Here is a 14,101-nt window from a genome sequence, read left to right as displayed (position 1 = left end):
AGGAACTTGCCTCGGGTCAGATGAGTGGTCCTTTGTTTGAGGGACCTGAGTCTCTTATGGTGTGAGGTCTCCTTAGCTGACCCCGCCTCATCCCTCTTAACCTGCCGGTGTCATCGTTATATGAATTTAAAAAATCTCTATAGGAGCACACCATACCAGTCACCACAGAGATTATAATTAACTTAAACCAATTCCCTTGACATGACACAAAAACTTTATATGGGAGTACGAGAAACTCGTACATAGGAAACGCTTTACATAACTCCACTATCTGTCCATATGATTTAGACTTGATGGATGCAAGAAGCGGAGTTCGCTGTGAATGTAGCCGATGTGAAATGGCTAGCTAGTTAGCGGTGGTGCGCGCTAGTGGCGTTTCAATCGGTGATGTCACTTGCTCTGAGACCTTGAAGTAGTGGTTCCCCTTGCTCTGCAAGGGCTGCGTCTTTTGTGGAGCGATGGGTAACGATGCTTCGAGGGTGACTGTTGACGTGTGCAGAGCGTCCCTGGTTCGCGCCCAGATTGGGGCGAGGGGACGGACGTAAAGTCCTGTTACATTGATGCTGTTGACCCGGATCACTGGTTGCTGCGGAAAACGAGGAGGTCAAAAGTGTAACCGATGTGAAATGGCTAGCTAGTTAGCGGTGGTGCGCGCTAAAGGATAACCGAGTCCAACGACCTTGCTGTAGCCCAGGCAAACCGAATCGCAGTTAGAAATGCCTCCTATAGCAAAGCTGTCGAGTCAGGCGGCGTTTATCTGTCCCAAGCCAACAGACAGATGTTAAACTCTACTCTGCAGCCCATGGGAGACTGGACACTCACAAGGCGTAGGAGATTGGGAAGGCAGTCTGGCCACCCTTCATCCACCCTTCATCCAGATTGCATCACAACCATAGGGTGGCGCTCAATTTATTTCAGGTGTATTTGTCTATAAATAAATCTCTTTGCCAAAATTCGGGGGTCAAGTGCAAGTGCTGGTTAAGTGGTTTTATTATTATTATTAATTTATTTGGGGGGAGGGGTCGAGGTGAGGAGGAGGATTATTTTAGATACTGTTTGAAGAGGTAGGGTTTCAGATGTCTTTGGAAGATGGGCAGGGACTCTGTTCTAGCTTCAGGGGGAAGTTGGTTCCACCATTAGGGTGTGAGGACAAAGAACAGCTTGGACTGGGCTGAGCGGAAGCTGCCCTCCCGTAGGGGTGGGAGGCCCAAGAGACCTAAGGTGGCATAACAGAGTGCTCGGGTTGGGGTGTAGGGTTTGAGCATTGCCTGAAGGTTGGGGGGGGGGGGGGGGGGGGGGGGGGTTCCTCTCTCTGTTCTGTAGGTAAGCACTATGGTCTTGTAGTGGATGCGAGCTTCACCTGGAAGCCAGTGGAATGTGCAGAGGAGTGGGGGAGGGTCATGAGAGAGCTTGGGAAGGTTGAAAACCAGGCGGGCTGCTGCGTTCCGGCTAAGTTGCAGGGGTGGCACAAGCGGGAAGCCCAGCCAACAGCGAGTTACAGTAGTCCAGATGGGAGAGGACATCTGCCTGGATTAGGACCTGGATTAGGACCTGCGCCGCTTCCTGTGTGAGGTAGGGTCGTACTCTATGAATGTTGTAGAGCATGAACCTGCAGGAGCAGGTCACTGCTTTGATGTTTGCAGAGAACGACAGGATGTTGTCCAGGGTCATGCCAAGGTTCTTTACTCTGGGAGGGTGACACTGTGGAGTGTCTGTGGAGGGAGGAAGGGGGGGGGGGATTAAGGAGGGAGTTGAAGGTGGAAAAGAGTTTCCTAGGGTTAGAGGCAGAAGCTTGAAATTTAGAGTGATAGAAAGTGGCTTTAGCAGCAGATACAGAGGAAGAGAAGGTAGAGAGGAGGGAGTGAAAGAATGAAAGGTCCTCTGGAAGTTTTGTTTTCCTCCATTTTTGCTCAGCTGCCTGCATCCCTGTTTTGTAAGCTCGCAATGAGTCACTCAGCCAAGGAGCAGGAGGGAAGGTCCAAACCGGCCGGGAGAAAAGGGGATATTGTAGAAATATTGGTCCAATAATTTCTCAGATACCAGACCTTGTTTCTTCAAAGTAGACTTTGTTACAAAGTAAAAAGCCGAGCTGGACTATGGATCAACTGTTTTCCCAGCCTCGGCACACTTCTATTATACAGTTTTCATCCTTACATCACATACATAGTTAGGCCTCTTTATGTTAATGATCAACTATTTTTGGCTTCGCGCCACTATTGTTTTCCCACCCTAAATTCTTCTTTGAGGCGGGCTTCTTCCCACATCTACAAATCATTTAACACTCTAAAAAATCACTGATCCGATTATATTGGTGGCGCAACTGTGACAGTTTGGTTAAAAAAAAAAGAATAGGGGCCTCTACCAGGCTACAGTCACAAGTACATTCATTATATAGATTATATCAGCACCTACCAGGCTACAGTCACAAGTACATTCATTATATAGATTATATCAGCACCTACCAGGCTACAGTCACAAGTACATTTATATAGATTATATCAGCACCTACCAGGCTACAGTTATAAGTACATTCATTATATAGATTATATCAGCACCTACCAGGCTACAGTCACAAGTACATTTATATAGATTATATCAGCACCTACCAGGCTACAGTTATAAGTACATTCATTATATAGATTATATCAGCACCCACCAGGCTACAGTCACAAGTACATTTATATAGATTATATCAGCACCTACCAGGCTACAGTTATAAGTACATTCATTATATAGATTATATCAGCACCCACCAGGCTATAGTCATAAGTACATTTATATAGATTATATCAGCACCTACCAGGCTACAGTCATAAGTACATTTATATAGATTATATCAGCACCTACCAGGCTACAGTTATAAGTACATTCATTATATAGATTATATCAGCACCCACCAGGCTATAGTCATAAGTACATTTATATAGATTATATCAGCACCTACCAGGCTACAGTCATAAGTACATTTATATAGATTATATCAGCACCCACCAGGCTATAGTCATAAGTACATTCATTATATTGATTATGACATTTCTTATCCAGGCATGCATCTGGATTACAATGTGTGTCTATTTATTTTGTACATTGGCTTTTCTTATGCTATACAGGTGTGGTTACAGGTTCTTTAAAAGCTTTTAATGATTCTGTTTCATTACATTATTATTTAACAATATGCTAGTGAAAAATCATATATTCCCCCCTTTGGGACTTAATAAGTCCCAACCATTAAATTTGTTCCAGTACAAGTGAGAAGGAGAAGCACCTTCTGTATTGTTATGGAGGCAATCTGCCTCCCTTTCTCCTTGTCAGCCTTTGCACCTCTTCCTCATTCATACTGGGGACTCAGGACCAAACATCTCATTTCACATATAGCTAGAAAGAAAGAAAAGATCCATCCTTAAGCCAATTGTCCTTTAACATACTGTGGATAAGCATGTGCATGCATTTCTTTGCCTTGCCCCAGATTCTCAGTTATGTAAAATATAAGAACAAGAAAAACATCAAAAATAAATCAACTGAACCTCATAAACCCTTTTAACGTTGTTCTCAATATGACACCTAAACATATGGCCCTCCCTCACAGACACCTCTCTAACAACTGTTTGGTCTTAAGTGAAAAAACCTGTTAGAGGATCATGGGCATGGTCCGTGGACTCTTGTAACCGGAAAACCCTATGTCACATACTGTTCTAGGCAAACAGATATTCAGAAGGTCTAACATCATTTATCATTCAGTAACTGTTACATTGAGTACATGGTTATATACTTTGAGCATTGATTACATGGTTATATCCCTTTAACAGTGACTACATGATTATATTCTGTTATACTATGTGTATACTTTAAACACATTCCCTATCCCAACATAAGAGAACAGCATGATGAAAATGTCCAAGTTTCACATCATCTAGTTTGCACCATTTGCACAAACGCCGCAGGTTCAGGTACTATTAATATACCTGTCATGGGGGATTTGCTACACAGTATACAATTGTCCAGTCTATGTTTTTGGGCTGTATTCTGAGCCCACTTATACCAGCCATTTTTTGTTGCTTTCCTCAATTTTGGGTCAATGTTTGTGTTACGAATCCATTTGGCTCTACAGTCTAGGGGGGATGGCAACGAGACCCGTAACATAACTCATGCATATTATAACAGTGAAAAAGTAACAGTGAGAACAAAAACCACAGACAAATTCAATCTACAGTCAAACACTCAGGGTTTATTTTTAAACACACGGTAAAGGGGGTGGGAAGAGGGGCTGAGCTGGACCCAAGGAAATAAATATCCTAAAACACCCCTAAGCTAGACTAGCCTGCTTTAAGAACAGTGAGCTAACTAACCAAAAATACAGTGGGTGGTCCGCCCAGTTCTAACTAGGGTGTTTAGACAAAGTTTACCTACGGGTAATGTATGCCCATGGGCGAATTGTCTTGGTACCCCCTTTTCCCACCAACAAACAAACAGTCATGAAGCACAACAATACATACTCACATAATTCCGGACAAATGTGACATGTAGGAACAAAAACCAAAAGCGAGCTCATTAAAAAGAGAGCGAGAGAGAGATAGCGAGAGATTGAGACACAGAGAGGTCGAAACACAGAGAGATCAAGCTCCAGAGAAAACAACTGACTGGGTTTTTAAACCAAGGGAAAGGGGATGTGATAGTAGGGTAAGGGAAAAGGAGCAGGTGTCTTCTGATTAGCAACTGATTAATGACTGATAATTGCCACCTGTGAGGGGAGAAGGAGAGAAAAGAAATACACACACAGGATACACACACAGGATACTTGTATCCGTAACAGTTTGATTCTGGGGTAGATTCTTCATTGTGGCTACCCCAACTGGTAACAGATGTCCAGATTTTCTGCAGCAACCCACTTTCTTGTGGTTTTGCCATTGTCTTAGTTGGTATACTAGTGCTAGTGGGAGGTGATTTTACCGATGTTGTAGCTCTTCTTGGTCTTGTTAAGGGCTCTAGGGTAGGGTCCATCTGGATAACCGTCACACTATTCCCTTCTGTCCCTTTTTTATTGTTAATTATTCTTATGACGTATTCCTCGCCCTCCTTTTGGTCAAATCCTTTCATAGTAATTTGCCAATCAACTTTTCCTTTGTATATTTTTAGGTCACATCCTTTGAATCCGAGATGGCTTCTCCCATCATTGGATGATGGGTCCATCCACAGAGCGTTATTTCTGGTAAAGGTTTACTTCTCCTGATTGAGAAGGATTTCAATGAGAACGATTTGTACACTTCTGGTGTACTGGTGTACTGTATGGTTGTAGGTAGATCTGTTACCATTTCTTCTAGGTTTGCCGCTGTTACTGTCAAGGCCATTCTACCGTTCTTCATCTGTCCTGGTTTCCACTGTCTGTTAGGAAGACCATGTGAGGGCAGAGAAGTCAATGGTAGGGAAGTTTCCTTCCCATTCCCCTGTCGTTGTTTCTCCGTCCCCTTAGACAACGCCTCCGTCAAAGGTATCTGCCAGAGTAGGTATGTCATCAGGAGCAACAAGCATGTCACTCCTCCCCATCCCTGGACTCTCTGGATATTCAGGAGAGTGTATCTGTTGACTGTTGGGACTTGGACATTGGTCCTCTTCTCCTTTTGTTTCCTCCAGGCTCCTGCCTGGTGTATCAGCATCCTCTCCTTCTGTTCCCTCTGGGCTCCTGCCTGATGCATGTATCCTCTGCTTCCTCATCGATCCCCCCAGGAACTCTGGTACAGTGGCTTAGATGGTACCACGTAGTGCTTCCTTTCAACTGGACAGCTGCTGGTGTTGCTAGGACCACTTTGTAGAGACCCTCTAGCCTTGGCTCGTTCCACTTCCTCCGGAACACTCGGATGTAGACCTGGTCCCCTGGGATCACCAGACAGGGAACCTCTAGTCCTGGTTCAGGTTTTCACCTTTTTTCTACCTTTGAACGGACAGCACTACGGGAAGGATGGCCAAGACAGAAGTGGGCCAGTCTGCTGGCCCCGTTCCTCTCTGGGAATGCCCAAAAGGCGTATTGGGACCTGAACGATGAACAGGTGGCTAACTACGACGGACTCAAACGGGAGATACTCAGCCGCTACGGGTACAGCCTGGCCCATCGGGCTCAACTATTCCACAACTGGAGGTTCATAGCCAACGCATCCCCCCGAGCCCAGATGAGCGACCTACTGCGCGTCAACCGTGGTATCCACCCTCTCCATCCAAGACAAACTGGTCCTGGATCGCTTCCTATGGGCACTACCCCACGACATGAAGAGGTCAGCGAGTCTATGCGCACCCCAGACCTTGGAGGGCCTCCTGGAAGCAGTGGAGACGCATCTGAACACTCAGGCCCTGCTGAGTGGGAGCCGGGCCGAGTCGGTGACCTATTCGAGGAGTCGGAAGGACAACCCCTTGCTGTGTATCCCGAACCGACAGTCGACAGGGCCAAAGGACAGCAAACCCCTGGAGAGACGACTGGGGTAGGGCCGACCCGCCACCGACGACCCCAGGTGGATGGAGACCAAAGGAGGTGTTTTCAGTGTGGCGCCCGGGGGCACATTGCCTGGAATTGCGGAAGCTCCATTAGACTCCAGAAGTATGGTTACCCTCGTAACTACGAGCCTGCTGAACCAGGAGATGGAACGTGGTAGGGAGATGTCCATTTCCTGTGTTCACAGGGACACAAAGCGGTATCTAACCACATGGGTCAACATCGTGATGCCACAAGGGAGCTGCCAGATGATGGTGGGTGCAGTAGCAGAGTTGTACCTCTCCTAGTGGGACGAGATTGTCCCAGATACAGGATGGGGAGGAGCACCCCACCATGTACATCAGCCAAAAGCTGATACCCAGAGAAAAAAAATACTCTATTGTTGAGAAAGAGTGTCTAGCGGTGAAGTGGGCGCAAGTATTACCTGTTAGGTACTCACTTCACCTTGGTGACGGACCATGCTCCCCTGGTCTGGATGGCCAGAGGAAGGGACACAAACGATCGCGTCACCAGGTGGTTTGCAAATAAATTCATTCAAAATCCTACAATGTGATTTTCTGGATTTTTCCCCCTCATTTTGTCTGTCATAGTTGAAGTGTACCTATGATGAAAATTACAGGCCTCTCTCATATTTTTAGGTGGGAGAACTTGCACAATTGGTGGCTGACTAAATACTTTTTTGCCACCAACCTCCTGTTGGGCACACAGCGAACCACCAGCACTCATGGTCCCGGTGAAAGTCGACGGTCACGACACCCACGCTCTGTTGTATTATGGGAGTGTGGTAAAGCTCATACAAGCACGCCTGCTGGCCCATCCGACTGACCGTGGTGAGGAGATGTCCATCTCCTGTGTCCACGTCGACACCAAGCGGTAATCGACCGGGCAGGCCACCATCGTGACACAACAAGGGAGCTGCCAGATGGTGGTAGGTGCCGTACCTGAGTTGCCGGTACCCCTCCTCATGGGACGAGATTGTGGAGGCACGAGCTGGGAAAAAGCCAGTGGGAGGATCTGAACTTGAAAGCCGCCGTGGCCCAAGTGATTGCAGTGGATGGTACCCAGCCCCAAGAGTTCCATGTGGGTGACAAGGTGCTAGTTTTATTCTCCACCACAGAAAGTAAGTTCCTGGTTGGTGGAGTCCTCTGACCCCTCCAACAGTACACCATGACCTATTTAGATGACATTATCATCCACAGCCAAGGTTGGAAATATCACCTTATGCGCTCAGGCAAGCCGGGTTGACAGCGAATGTCAAGAAATGCAAACTAGGGTTTGAGGAAGTGGAGTATTTGATTGGACAGGGGAACGTCAAGCCCCAGGGGAGGAAGGTCCAGGCGGTTCGTGACCAGTGGTGGAAAAAGTACCCAATTGTCATACTTGAGTAAAAGTAAAGATACCTTCATAGATAAGAATTGGAGTAAAAGTGAAAGTCACCCAGTGACTTTTTGATGCGACATTTTTAAATATACTTTCGCATCAAAAGTAAATGCAATTCCTAAAATATACTTAAGTATTAAAAGTGCAAGTATAAATAATTAAAAATTCCTTATATTAAGCAATTTTTTAATTAACACTCAGACATCATTTACAAACTAAGCATTTGTGTTTCTTGAGTCCACCAGATAAGAGGCAGTAAGGATAACCAGGGATGTTCTCTTAGTGCGTGAATTGGACAGTTTTCCTGTCCTGCTAAACATTAAAATTGTACTTTTGGGTGTCAGGGAATATGTATGGAGTAAAAAGTACATAGTTTACTTTAGGTATGTATTGAAGTTGACAAAAATATAAATAATAAAGTACAGACACCCCCAAAAAACTTTAATACTTTAAAGTATTTTTACCAATTTTTGTGACACCCGTTTTCCAGGTACCGATGCTGGTGCAGACAGATGCCTGCGACACGGGGCTAGGGGTTGTCCTGTCCCAGGTACACGATGGGGAGAAACACCCCATCATGTACATAAGCCGGAGGTTGATACCCTTGAGAAAATAAGTACTTGATTGTCGAGAAAGAGTGTCTAGCGGTGAAGTGGGTGCTGACACTCTTAAGTATTACCTGTTGGGCATGCACTTCACACACTTCACCCTGGTCTAGATGGCCCCTGGCATACAAGCCTTCAGACAAGCCTTCAGGGGGAGACTCGTCGAGGCCTGGTGACAGACGGAGTCTGCATCACGCGGTGATGGCGCCCTCTGCTGGACGTGCCACATCTCAACGGGTCCTCTGGCCAGGACTAATTGGGGCTGATTTAGGCTGGTGAGTAATCAAGGGGCTGATTGCTCACCAACTGTATGGGGCCAATAAAACTGCCAGGAGGGCAGCACAAGGGAGGGTTGGAGGTAGTAAGAGGTTGCTACCGGATAGACATCTTCACGGTCTGCTAGAACCTAGGAGCTCTGTGTTCTACCCCAGAGGAGACAGCATTCCCCTGAGCACAGATGGCAGTAACCTGGAAGAGGTCTCCTGGAGAAGACCTGTTTCTTTTCTTTATTGATTTAAGTAAAAACCCTTAAAACAGAGGTATCACCATTCTGTCCGTGTCTGATCTGTGTAAACGTCTAGATCAACCCCCCCTGGTCTGCCACATTAGATGGCTGCCTTGGCTAATTTAACAATCTAAAAAGTGTTACTGAAATGACTAATTGAGTGACAGTCAGTGACTGACATAACAAGAGAAATTTCTGATGCACAACCATATTTCTAACTTGCACCTTGTGTATTCTACTATTCTAACTCTCAACAGTAAGTTGAGACCCTGACTGAGTTCCTAAATTTGTTTTTGTTTTGGGGGGCCCCCTAGCAGCCTAGGGCCCTAAGCAACCGCTTATGTCGCTTATGCCTGGAGCCGGCCCTGGGTAATTTTGTGAAAATTCTATTTATGTGGAAGTTACAATTTGTCCCAGTGTGTACAGTAGGTTAATTACTTCGCATTCTCTATCTTCTGACATGAACATATTTCAAATTCAATCGGTTTTTGTAGATCTAAATATACAATAAGTTATAGATATGAGCCACCTCACCTGTAGCTATTTTCTCCCCTGTAGGTCGAGACAAAGAGTTTCCCCATGACATCATAGTTATGGATGTAGCAGGCAGACCTCTAATACTGATACTTGGTTTAAAGTCTGCTTCTTCTGTGGAACTCAGATCAGATACACAGAATGCTGAGCAACATTAAACACTCACAACCTGGAAGAATCACATGATTGAGAAGATAAAATACTGTAACCTGTCCAATCAACATTTATTGTTATAACAAAGTTAATACTTGGTCCAAGGATGGAGTGATATGATCAAACAAACTTTACGTTATGGTATAGTGTGGTACTGTACGAAGTGGACCATGGTATGAAAATCATCAGGATTGTATAGCACATTTTAGAGTGTTGAAGTCACACAGGGAAAGTCTAAGTGTGCATTAGTAAATACAAAAGCATGCTTAAAATGTAACAATACCATTAACCACATTACAGTACAGTTTGTGTAATTAAAAACTTTAAGTAATTTGTAATACCCTATCAGTAAATATACATAATATGACTGTTGCAAGTAATAGCACATTTTTGCCACTTATGTTCTTTCTCCATTGTTATACTCCAAGTCCAGAACAGTCATTCTATCCTAATTTTGGCTCTAGTTTTAGAGCGTGTATTGACCTCAGACAAGAGAGGAAGGGTGGATGGAGGAACAGGAGGAGGTAGAAGGGCAGGAGAAGGAGGGTTGGAGGGTGGGGGCAATGTAGGTTTGACATCCTCCTCCTCTTCCTCCTCCTGCCCCTGGTCCATGTCCCCGTTCCTCCTCAGGTGTTTGTCACAGTGTCTCTGGAAGGTGGTCATCTTAGCAAAAGTCTTGTTGCAGACCCTGCAGTGGTAGGGCCTCTGTCCTCTGTGGAGCCTCATGTACAGCTGCAGGTAGGAGGAGCGGACGAAGGACCGGCAGCAGACCCCACAGCAGAGGTCCTCCATGGTGCTGCTGTGTGTCTTAACATGCTGTCTGAGGGACGAGGCTGACCTGAAACTCTGATCACACCTGTCACAGGTGAAGCTCTGTTTGGCTGACTCCAGGGCCTGATGGGCCAGCAGGTGTGTGGAGGAGCGGAAGGCTTTACCACAGTGATCACACCTGTAGGGCCTCTCTCCAGTGTGCAGGCGGTGGTGCATGATCAGCCCAGCCTTCTGGGTGAAAGCTTTGTCACAGACAGAGCACTGGAATGGCTTCTCCCCTGTGTGGAGGCGTCGGTGTGTCTTCAGGTGTGAAGCGCGACCGAAGCCCTTTCCACAGTCTGGACACTTAAAGGGCCTGTCCCCTGTGTGGGTGGTCTTATGGCGCATCAGGTGGGCTGACTGCAGGAAGAGCTTCCCACACACGCCACACTTATACTTCCTCTCCCCGCTGTGGGAGCGCAGGTGTAGGGCCAGGTGAGAGGAGGAGATGAACGTTTTGGAACAGAGAAGACAGGTGTGAGGCTGCTTGTCTGTTCTGCTGCTGCGGCGGTGGCTGTGACGCGCCCGGCCGGAGGAGAGAGAGCGGCACTGGGGCTGACGGGGCCTGCTGATTGGTCCAGACACGTCCTCCACTCCGTCTCCATCCAGCACACTGTTGTTGTTGTTGTTATTGTCAGGCCTCATGGTTGGTGAGTGTCTACTTGACATAGAGTTGACACTAACACCTGTATCTACTCCTGGGCATGCGTTTGGCAGTGGCACTAACACCTGGGTTTGTGTTTGGATGAAACACACACTAACCCTTCTGACGGTTAGTCAAAGGTTTCATCATGACAAGGCGTTTCTCTTCCTCTTCAAACCTGAAAGTAAACACATATAGGGATGCATTAGTGATAGTTCTCGCTATCAAGTGAAGCAACAATGTTAACCTTTATTGAACTTTCTATGGGAACTCGCTTATAATAATGCTCTGACAACAAAAATGTTCTGATAAAAATGATAAAACTGCACAGTGCAGCATCAAATTGTCTCTTTTGACCAATAATTGGTTGCCAATCACTACAGTAGCCTACTGGGTAAAGTGTGTGAAGGACTATAGTGCCATCTAACCACTGACATTGTTAGCCTATATGAGGTAGCTGTTGCCAGTGGTGGAAAGAGTACAATTGTCATACTTGAGTAAAAGTAAAAATACATGAATAGAAAATGACTCAAGTAAAAGTGAATGTTGCCCAGTAAAACACTACTTGAGTAAAAGTCTAAAAGTATTTGGTTTTAAATATAGTATCAAAAGTAAATGTAATTTCCAAATTATACTTAAGTATCAAAAGTAAAATATGAAATAATTTCACATTCCTTATATTAAGCAAACCAGAAGACACTTTTATTTTTTTTATTTACAGATAGCCAGGGGCACACTCCAACACTCAGCCATAACAAACCAAGCATTTGTGTTTAGTGAGTCCGCCAGATTAGAGGTAGTAGGGGTGACCAGGGATGTTCTCTTGATAAGTGTGTGACTTGGACCATTTTCCTGTCCTGCTTAGCATTCAAAATGTAACGATTACTTGTGGGTGTCATGTAAAATGTATGGAGTAAAAAGTATTTTCTTTTCTTTGGGAATGTAGTGAAGTAAAAGTAAAAGCAAACATATAAATAGTAAAGTACAGATACCCCAAAAAACTACTTAAGTAGTACTTTAATGTATGTTTCCTTAAGTACTTTTCACCACTGGCTGTTGCACTATTATTTAAATGATTATGCACGTCATTCTCGGTTTTAGGCTCCATCTAGCACAGCAGTCAGACAAGAACCGACTTGCCTAGTTAAATAAGAATAAAATGCATGCCAATCACTGGCAGGCATGGAATCACATTTTCCGCACACGTTCATGAAATCGCGCCATGTAGCCTTGATACAACAAGCATCTCTGTACAACAACATGCATCTGTCCTTATATTTCATTTTTTTTGCCTGGGTGATGAGAAGTGGCCAACATGGCGGGTGTAGCCAGAGATAGTGTATATTACAACGAGACGGTCTGTCTCCGCCATTACAAAGGGACTTGTTGTCCCAAAGGCGGGAAGGTAGAAGGTCTGTTTATCGCTGTATTTTCGCCAGGACAGATTTTGACCCTCTCGCTTCGCATCTTCCTCTCTGGTGTAGACTACCAGTCCCTGAGCTGATTATTCTACAAACGGAACATTTTCACCGACAATCATATAGTAACCTATATGTCTTTGTAATGTTGTTCGGCATATTACACTGTCTTATGTGTGCGCCTTCTGTTTCCTGGATTTAAGTGGACATCATAAATGGTAGTGTAGCGAGGAGGAAAATAGACCCTGCCTTTCTGATGCTGCTAAATACAGCGACGCTACAAATAAACCATGCTGAATACATATTCTGTAGTGGGCTATATTATTAGCATAGGCTACTTACGACGCACCTTCCCTGGCGACTCCCATAATTAGGGTAATGACCGCAATCAGAGAAAAGGCGACAGCGGGATTGTGCCTGCTGCTGCTCCAAAGGTTGGCTAAAATCTGTGTTGTTTTTTTTAACCAAAGATGGTGGATAAATGAAGATCGTTTACTCAGGCCGTTTACGATAACAAAAAATATTTTATAAAAAGTCAGTTCCAGTCTGTTAATAACATGGTGGCTCTCCTATTGACACCAATGCGATAGCAGCTGGGTCTGGTCTGCTTAGTTCATTGACTATTTGAACCAGAAAAAAATTGCGAGTGGGATGCATAGTCCCATACGAGTCCGCATACATAGACTCTGTTTGCTTTTCGCAGATTTCGGCTCGGCGAAATGAACGTCTGCGGTCTCATGGTTAGCGCTAATCTGGATCCTTGGGACGTCACTATCCTTACCCTTAAAATACCTACTTCCTAAACCTAACCACCTAGGTAGGATGTGTAACATACTGAATCATTTGTTTAGCAAATTAGTCATTTATAGTACGTTTGCAAATTCGTAACACATAATACGAATTGCAATTCGTAATTTCGTAACATTTACGAAATGGGTGATGGACATTTATAAATGAATACATACCAAATTACACTTAACATATAATACGAAATGGAGTGTCTCGGATTTACATAGTGAATAATATGAAATGCTCTGCGACCAGGTTGAAGAGGAGGGTCATGTGAAAAATATTTTTTCTATTGGGGACTCTAACCAAGTTGATTATTTACCCAATGCTCCCTACTGGTATAAATTAAAACTTAATTAGATATAACTTTTTCTAAACTACAAATTATTAGCTCAATGTAGGCCTAACTCAAAATATTTTGGGAGTAACCTAACTTAAAATGTTGGGATGAGACATTACATTTTTAGTTGAGCAAGACTAGCGGCCTCCGGGAGAAATGTGTAAATGTTTTTAGGTGACAAAGTGCACATTATAGCAGGGAGGGTGGCGTTTCACTCCAAACCAGCACGTCATCATGTTGGGCACCTGCGGAATTATTTATGAAACGTACATAAATGTCTTACTAAATTCCGTCAAGTGAAGATTCTAGGATTTGCTTGCCACACAAATGATTGGGATTTATGAAACTATCGCACACAACATAAGCATGTTTTCATTGATAAATCAGAACCATATTATAAATGTGTACTAGTGAATGAGCGCTACCCTGCCTGGAAAACGCCCATA

General features: G+C 44.6%; 1 protein-coding gene across 2 annotated transcripts; it reads right to left on the bottom strand.

The window, feature by feature from the left end:
- Positions 1-9,709: 9,709 nt before the first annotated feature.
- On the bottom strand, positions 9,710-13,280 carry LOC110505633 (zinc finger protein 239). Of its 2 annotated transcripts, none has more exons than XM_021584974.2 (2): positions 12,869-13,280; positions 9,710-11,286 (listed from the first exon to the last, which is right to left on the bottom strand). In XM_021584974.2, the coding sequence occupies exon 2, from the start codon at positions 11,132-11,134 to the stop codon at positions 10,094-10,096; it is 1,041 nt and encodes a 346-aa protein (XP_021440649.2). In that variant the 5' UTR covers positions 11,135-11,286; positions 12,869-13,280; the 3' UTR covers positions 9,710-10,093. The 2 variants fall into 2 exon arrangements, with proteins under 2 accessions (XP_021440649.2, XP_021440650.2); XM_021584975.2 differs by having other exon boundaries at positions 12,876-13,280.
- Positions 13,281-14,101: the final 821 nt, after the last annotated feature.

The sequence above is a fragment of the Oncorhynchus mykiss genome, chromosome 25, assembly GCF_013265735.2.
Source record: "Oncorhynchus mykiss isolate Arlee chromosome 25, USDA_OmykA_1.1, whole genome shotgun sequence".
Lineage (NCBI taxonomy): Eukaryota > Metazoa > Chordata > Actinopteri > Salmoniformes > Salmonidae > Oncorhynchus > Oncorhynchus mykiss.
This window is presented reverse-complemented; position numbering and strand designations above follow the sequence as displayed.